Genomic DNA, 8758 nt, shown 5'->3' with positions numbered 1-8758 from the left:
TTCGAAGATGGGAACCAAGAGATTCACGAAAACAACGAGAATCACGTACACCACGAGAACAGCGACAACCCACGCCGATCACCACGTTTTTAAAATCACTTCCTCCGTAGACGCCATCTTCGCTGATACTAAGGACGCTCATCTGGATTGCTTTGATTTTTTGACCCTTGCTCTTTTGGACTTGCTCTTTCTTGCTTACTCTTTTTTGATCAGTTATCCGGATTAATTTGACCGTTGACGGTTTTTTGATAAATTGACCTTGCTCTCGTTTGGATTATTCTCATTTCGGTTCCGTTCGGTATCTTCTTGACTTAAATTCGACCCTGCGCTCTTGGACTTAACTCTCTCACGGTTTATTGCATTTTTGCTGCATCCCTGTGTGTATTTTCACCAGTGATTCAGTATTTAACTGACGTGGGTTTTTAGAGTGTTGAACTCTTATTTAAGCTCACACGTGGTAAGTTGAAGGGGAAGCACATTGGAGCAGGACTTCAAATTTTATCAAGGCTCTTCCATTTGTGTTCGTGGTAATCTTCGGAGAAATTTGCAGCGTGTGGTTTTACGGAGGGTAATCGGAGATATCAAGGAGAGGACTCTTCTGGCCACATATCTTCGCACCGCTCGTGTCTCAAGCTCCCGCGAAAGTCTGAGGTAAGTGTCGAATATTTTCCAGATTATGCATTTGTATACCTATATAATATGACGCGTAATTTCAGTTTTTGATGGTATGGTGGGAGTGTGTTTGAAAATCACGTGGAATGCTGGGAATAATTATTCTATTTGGTAAACTTTTATCTAATTGTTACTTGAGGTTGGTAAGGCAAATATTTCCTTTCACCATGGCTGAAAGCATCAGCGTACACCAAATGCTTGCATTCAAATTGAAACAGTGAAACCATATATACTTCTGGAATGATTAATCATCCGTCTTTTCTCTTCGGCCTTCGATTTTGATTTCGCTCTGTGATAGTGAATTAAATATGTGTGTAGCGAGAAGCGTCTTTCCGAGATTTATTTCGAGTGTCCATAGATTTATGTCCTGAAAGCAATCCATAACTTCCTTCACTAACTGTCTTGCTACCTGCCTCATAAATATTCAGTTAACAGTATAATTATTGTGTCGGGTTGTTCAGAATGTGAAATAAGTTAGAAATAAGTAATAATGAGTACTAATTGTAAGATTTGTGAAGATCCAAACGAAATAGGTCATTCGATTAAGATTTACTGTCACCGACATTCACAGTTGCAGCGTAATTTTGCTTGAACGGGATGTTTCGTAACTCGCTGAATATGCCTTTCCATATAACCATACATGTCCTTGAACCATTTACTATACGTCCTTAACCATGAACATGTCCTTTAAGTTACCTACGTGCTTCACCAATAATTGCAATACACACATTGTAGAAATAAATCTCAGAAAGTAGCTTTCTGTTGGCTATGGATTACCGTATTTTTTCCCACAGTCACCGTAGTGAATAATTTGCAGTCTTTTGTTCAGGGTTGATTGATTTAAATCACTTTATTTTTATTTTAAAAAATCAGGTGATTTTAACCATAATGTGATCTATATTTTTGATTTTTAAAGAGTCAAGAAAAGGAAGCTGTGAGTGTATAATTTTGATTTTTATTTCTTAATTAATACAATGAATCGACAGTTATGAGCACAATGCTGGCTCTTAAATAGAAATGATACCGTAGGAATACATGTAACATGAAATTAAAAAAAAAGGCTTTGGTTAGAATACTAGTGTATCCATTGAAAAAAAATTGTTTTCTGATTTAACTCCTAAGCGTAGGCACCATACAAAGATGCAGAATTTTTTAAAACTTCATATGCTCTAGAATCGCATAATATAGCACATATGATACTTCCAATGGCAATTTTATATTATGGCGACATAATTTTTAATTTGATACCATTCACATTTCCATAGTTCCCTCCCCTGATCGACTAAATGTTGTATTAAGTTTAGAGTATGTTGCCTCATATTGTTTCTGCAAACGATCATTCTCCAATATGCTGCCCAAATAGTTAGTTTTGCAAATAACTGAAATTTTTTGAATGGAGAATCATAAATTTCATTTATTTCAATAAAATTCGATTTAAATCAATAAAATCTGATTTTAAAAAATCATCAAAAATGATTTTGTTGAAATAAAATCAGATTTTTATCAACCCTGCTTTTGTTATAATTTGGGTAAATGTGGCACGTAGGTAGTAGTCGGGTAGAATGACAGTATATTTTTTTGTATCGGCAGGTTCGCCTTAAGCGGTTGATTCAGCAGTTGCCTCTTTCCTCTGATATCTTGACTACACTACTTCACTGCTGTTGCGTCAACGATGCCGAATCGTAGGTACAAGCCGTACAGTGAATGTTCGGGAAGGCATAAAAGACACCTCTCTTCCACAATTCAGCATAGTGACAATGACGTAGACAGTGACAGTGAAGTCCTTGATGAATTTGAACCTGCTGAGAGTTTAGGGGGAAGTAATTGTAACCCCACTGACATTGAGGACGATTCTGGTGACCTTAGCCCTGGGGAGGAAGCTGCAAACGGAGGCAGTGATTTCTCCACGTCAGATTCGGAGTTAGACGATAATTTCGATCTGGGAGAATTCCGAAAAGGTCTTTCAGAATGGGCAAGTGAAGGAGTTTCAATGAGGAAATGCAATGAGTTATTAACGTTGCTGAAACGACATCACTGTTTCACGTACCTGCCCTCAGACTCCAGAACTTTGCTGAAAACGCCGCGTAGCTCTATTGTCAAGCACATTGGTGGTGGTACTTACAGCCATATAGGAGTGCAAAAGAACTTATTGCGCATAATCAGAGAATCTCCCGATGTTCGTGGCATTCAAGTCTTAAGACTCCAGTGTAATGTCGATGGCCTTCCTCTTGCAAAGAGCTCCAGCAGTCAGGTGTGGGTTATTTTGATGTGCTTGGAAGACTTTCCGGTAATCCCACCTTTTCCTGTGGGCATTTTCCATGGCAATGGTAAACCCACTTCGTGCTCTGAGTTTCTGCATGACTATGTCCAGGAGATGAGGGAACTTAAAACAAGTGGCATCAATTGTGACGGTGACGATTTTCGTGTTGATGTCACATGATATGTTTGTGATGCCCCTGCTCGTGCATTTGTTGCCCAAATCAAATCACACACGGGATACTCTGGTTGTGGCAAGTGCACTTCACAGGGGGAATATGTGGAAAATAGAGTGGTGTTCGATGAACTTAGTTCCCCTCTAAGGTCTGACGCTACATTCCGCCTAAGGTTAGATGAAGACCATCACATTGGGCATTCCCCACTGTTAGACATTCCAGAGGTAAAGATGGTTTCACAATTCCCGTTCGAATATATGCATTTGGTGTGCCTAGGGGTTATGCGCAAGATACTTCTAGCTTGGGTAAAAGGGAGTCTCCTTGTTAGACTACCAGCTGCAAAAGTGGCATCTTTGAATGAGAGGGTAGCTGTCATCACTCAAGGTGTACCTGCAGATTTCTCACGGAAACCAAGATCTTTGGTTCATTTGCAGCGGTGGAAAGCTACCGAATTTCGTACCTTTCTCCTGTATACTGGGCCCTTGCTAACGAAAGATATTGTAAACATTAATGTTTACAAACATTTTTTGGCTCTCCATTATGCCCTAAGACTGTTGGCCAGGAATGATTGCCTTGTTAATTTAGATTATTCAAAATCCCTCCTTCAATACTTTGTGAAGAAGTTTGGTGTATTGTACGGCCGGCAACATCTATCATATAATGTGCATGGACTACTCTATCTGGCAGATGATGTAAGATTACATGGGCCTGTCGATAAATTTAGTGCTTTTAAATTTGAGAATGCACTAGGCAAAATAAAGAGACTGGTGCGGAAGCCAAACCTTCCTCTTCCTCAGATTGTGCGACGCATTGAAGAGGCATCTTTGTTTAATCACCGTATAAGGGAGTCAAAGACAAGGCCTCATGCAGGCTGGCGGATCCCAAGAGTTCTCCCTTTTGGTTTGCAGCCTCCTTGTTACAGCAAATATGAGTTAAACTCATTACTATTTTCAGACCAACAACCAGATAACTGTGTGGTTACTGATAGCGGTGAAATTGTTATTATCACTTTAATTGCCACACAAGGAACTGAAGTGCAAATTGTTGGAAAAGCTTTCAGTGATGTTACTAGCTTTTATGAAGTACCTTCTTCATCCAAGAATGTGGGAATATATGTAGCTCGGGGATGGACAGCATCACGTTTGTGGCCAGTGAAGAGTATTAAAAGGAAGGCAATGTGTATCCCCTTACTTGATGAATCTGATGGCCAATCTTTTTATATTAGTGAGCTCCTCCATCATTGATGTATAATGATCATCAGTGTTGAGTGCAGTTTTCCGGCAACTACAGGTGTTCATCTTTAGTGAGCGAAGACAGTTCATAAATTCTGCTTCCACCCCACATAGTACTTTCCATTGTTCTGCAGAATACTGATGGGGTGGACATGGTTTCCATTTTCTATAATCTTCCTTGGATGTTAGCTGCTCACCTTCACCAATACCTTTGCCAAATTACTGGAAAACTGCACTCACGGACATTGCTGGAGAAACCTTCGCAGGATGATCGTCAGCATTGCCCTTTGCATTTTTGGTAACTGAAACTATGTTGTCTTGCCTGTGTTTTTTTTTATTTTCTATATTTCTTTACATACAATATTTTCTTTCAGGATGCCATTTGTGGTGGCTGAGTTTTTACCTCACCGGGATTTCAAGGACGTCACTGTCCAGACAATTCCAGCCTGCTGGATAGTTGGTGAGAATGTAACAAGGTACCCACCCCCTGGGTACTCCTGGGCTGCAATGAGCAGACTGATCCATAAAGAGGTTGCTCCCAAGGACAACTGGGAAATGCTGGGGGTGAAGTTTGTTTCCCCCACCTTTGGTATGTATCTGTGTGTAGTGCTTACTTTTCATTATGAGCATGGTTTTCGTCATGTGCATAGATTTCCACTTGGACCATAAATCTTTTAATTAAAAACTTTCCACAGATTCTTATTTGGAAGCAGTAAGTGTAGAGCGCAAGGCTGCTGAGTGTAGCGACACTGACCTTGAGGTGGTATTGGAGAGCATGGCTGGTGAGGAGAGGAAGCGGAAAAGGAAAACTAAAAATATCCGTTACCCAAGCGAGCCCATCACTGATACGAGTGTAGACGAAGATAATGGTTGGCTTAGTGATCCTCCTCATTCGCCAGGTACATATGTCTTTAAGAGATAGTTGATAGGTCTTTGTTAGACCTGTTGCACTTTATTGAAATGTTGCATTCACCTCTTTCGTCAGAACCATCAGTGGGTGTGCATACGTCCACTTCGTACAGGCCTGGTGTCCCTGGGAGAAGCCAGTTGCCTAGGCCTCATCCTAAGGCTGCGGTTGGAGCCATAGCAAGATCTGTCTCAGCATCTTCATCCGAGCCTGGTGTTCAAACAATGGGTGCAAGAAGGGAGCCAAAAAACCCACTTGGGATGCAATACAGCTCAGCTATGACAAGTAAGTTGCCTTGTTGTTTATGATTCTGCTTTTGTTTGTAAGGATGAGGTATCTTTATGGGATGTTTATTCTTATATCTCATCAAACTTCTTTTCTTATACATTAGCCACCCATAGGAATACTGTGGCCAATCCTTCACAAACTCACCCGGTGGGATTTATCCCAAAGAAAAAGGCAACACCAAAGGATAATGTGGTGGAGCAACAAGCCAGGGTAGTGCGGGCAGTCGTGGAGTCTCCCAGTGAGTTCCCTGTTTGTTAAGGACTCTGTTTTTTTTCATCCAGGTGTTATATAAAAATAGTGTCTACGAAGTATTTCTTATTCATTGATCTTCTCTTCTTTTCTTGTGCATTAGCAATCAATAGGAACGTTGCAGCCAAGGCTAAAGTTGCAGTGGGCCAGCCACCGGCTGCAGCTGTTGTGCAGCAGGTTAATGAGGGCATTGGTGAGTTGCCCAACCTAGGCTGCCGCACAGAAATGGATCCATTAGTAAAGGGTAAGGACTTAGTGAAGTGAAACGAAGCCTATGTCAGTCAAGTCCGCGTCATGTATTTCTAAAATGTATGACACAAAATTTATTTTATATTTCAGATATGTTTAAAGACATCAACATGCAACTGGCTGATATTAAAAAACAATTAACATCCATATCAAAGACCATCACCAAAAATGGCTTAGCTGTGAGTGAGAAAATAGATGCCCTGTCGTTGAGACTGCAGAGTTTACCTCTGGCTAGTACTGATGATGGCACAACTGCTGGTGGCAGTTATGATATCGGTAACAATGAATTGGAAGAGTGGCACTCTCTTCCATGCCAAACAGTGGATGAGCTCAGGATGGTGGAGGTGGAGTTGGGAAGAAGTGTAGACTACAGGAAGTTCCTGGTAGGTTTACCAAATGCTTTTTGGACATCGCCTTTTCTACCTTGCCACATGCTGTTAGCATTGGGGGCTGCCGGTCATATGGTACACTAATATGTATGATCTTATGTCTTACAGTTTCGATACTTGAGGGATCGCTCCACAAACATGTTAATGAGGAATGTCACTAATCAGACATTATCTGGGGCACTGAATAAAACAGTGAATGATATGTGCTCCTTACTCATGACGAAGGAGATGAGCATGCTATTTTGTATGAAGGGGAGGGCTACAAATAAAATAGCATTCGAGAGGGAATTCGTGAATACCCTCAATGTGGTATTTGGTAAGTTTCCATTAGTTATTATTATTATACATAGCTGAAAGTAGGCAATTGACTGGTGGCAGCATTAGATGTACATGAATAACAAATGTGTACATACCAAGTTTCTATATAATGCAAAGTTAAGAAACAATAGATATTTATGGTTAAAATAATACACTAATTCTAATCTCATACTACTAATGCTTTAACATTTTCCCAATAAACCAATTTCAAACAATCCACTAAATACATAAATTCTAATATAATACAACTAAAAATGAATATTGACCCAATTTCACTCTCCCTTTTAGACCAATATGTAATTACTCAATAAGTGATGCACACTTCTTACTAAAAACAGGTCGAACCCTGGTCATGTAGGCCATTTTTTTGTTTCTTTTTGCTCTCTTTAATATTCTGCATGACCCAATGCAGGGTTATAAATGATCTCCCTACCACCTTATCAATATGCACTCCCCAATCAAGATTTGATGTGAAATTAACAATGTTGTAACTTCAGCAGTTTCTTTTCTTGTGTTGCATGTTACCATTGACTGACATGGAATTGTTATTTCACAGATGTAGTGAGAAGTAAGGGTGCTGTTGGCCTGAGCATGGACCTGGCATCAGTATCCAGGAGCATGGGGGAGTGGTTCCGTGTGTCGCGGCAGAGAGTCTACGGCAAAAGCCGTATTCCTGTTGCTGAAGCTGCTATTGAGGCCTATTGTGAAAGTGAGGAGTACGAAGAGAGTGAAATCCAGTATTTTTCTGAATAAAAAAATTTTAAACAAAGTTTTTTCACCCTTTCTTTTGTATATTGCACCTTTCCAGTGTAAAAATGTCCCATAGGTTCTGTTTCAGTGGCTCCCCAGGGTTTCCTGTTATAGTCATTGGAATGAGTTATGGTAAACCAGAGTATTCCAGAGTCGTTTCGCCTGTGTATTCTGTATCGCTTGCCAGTAGGGGAAGTGGTTAGGGTTGGTCCTTCCTCCAGAGATCTAGGCATGCGGTTAATTGTGCTCATTCAAATCTGCCGCCGAAACCAGGACGCTATAAGATATTAGTATTCCTTTTCGCTAACAGATGGCGCCACCAATACATCACCGTCAGTTTGCGTGTTAGTATGGAAATTTCCCACATGTGACGCTACTGTACGAAAGGAAGTGTCTTACTTTTCCTGAGGATATTTGACGGCATTCCTTACCCAAACGTCCACGGAATCTTACCCTCGACTTACATAAGTTCCTTAGCTCACTATAAGCTCCTTATCGGCTTTTTCCGTAAGAAAACCATAAGATACGGATAACTCACTTACTTTTTGCTAGCTGGGCTAATACATAGGGATAGAACTATATGATGCATTTCCATGCCATGTGAAAAAGAGACAACTTTGAATGGCTTTGAAAAGACAATTACATAACTTTCTTTGTGAGAAATGTCTCTTTAGAGAACTATTACAAAGCTGAGGTTTCTTTGTAAACGTATTTTTCATTGTTCTCATACAGTTTTGGAACATATGTTCTATACATTCCTTGAAATGCCTTTGGACCAAATACTGACACAAAATAATTGCTAACAAACGTGAAAGGGCCACTCATCCCTCCTCCCCTGATGGGATGCAAGAATGATGAAACTTCAATTCAGGGAACCAAGACTGTATCTTCTGCCACTTCCTGAGAGGAGAAAAGAATAAGTTTAAAATTCATGCAAAAATACATTCCTTTTTATGATCTGAATTGGAACACTATAGGTGTTTCAATTTGATCAGAAGTCATACATGCAGTCAATCAAAGTCTTTATTCTGATTACAAATGAAAGTTTGGCTATTCTGCTAGTTTCGAGACATTAAGATTTACATTTTTTCCATATAATATGCCAAGTTAATGTTAGGGATGATACTAGGGTAGCTTTTAGAAACGGTACGATGATAACTATAAAATACAGCCAAACAACAATAATTTTAAAATGCATGTTTTGACATGCTTTTTTTTGGTTAATTTAGCTATAGGAATTTAAATAAAAGGTATTTTAATGGCATGTTTATT

General features: G+C 39.8%; 1 protein-coding gene across 1 annotated transcript; it reads left to right on the top strand.

The window, feature by feature from the left end:
• The first annotated feature begins 571 nt into the window (after positions 1–571).
• On the top strand, positions 572–7773 carry LOC124156640. The gene is made up of 9 exons (XM_046531298.1): positions 572–651; positions 4711–4925; positions 5032–5235; positions 5322–5528; positions 5635–5769; positions 5884–6024; positions 6120–6412; positions 6527–6734; positions 7293–7773. Exons 2-9 carry the CDS (start codon positions 4712–4714, stop codon positions 7487–7489), a joined length of 1599 nt encoding a protein of 532 aa, XP_046387254.1. The 5' UTR covers positions 572–651; position 4711; the 3' UTR covers positions 7490–7773.
• Positions 7774–8758: the final 985 nt, after the last annotated feature.

Source organism: Ischnura elegans, chromosome 3 (assembly GCF_921293095.1).
Source record: "Ischnura elegans chromosome 3, ioIscEleg1.1, whole genome shotgun sequence".
NCBI lineage: Eukaryota > Metazoa > Arthropoda > Insecta > Odonata > Coenagrionidae > Ischnura > Ischnura elegans.
Note: the sequence above shows the minus strand (reverse complement) of the source record. Positions and strands in the feature narration are given on the sequence as shown.

Bases quoted from the DNA above. Each gene is read 5' to 3' on its own strand.
- LOC124156640 (XM_046531298.1), top strand. From the start codon at position 4,712: ATGCCATTTGTGGTGGCTGAGTTTTTACCTCACCGGGATTTCAAGGAC. The intron at 5,236-5,321 runs GTACATATGTCT...CTCTTTCGTCAG, and splicing joins TGATCCTCCTCATTCGCCAG to AACCATCAGTGGGTGTGCAT. The intron at 6,413-6,526 runs GTAGGTTTACCA...TATGTCTTACAG, and splicing joins TAGACTACAGGAAGTTCCTG to TTTCGATACTTGAGGGATCG.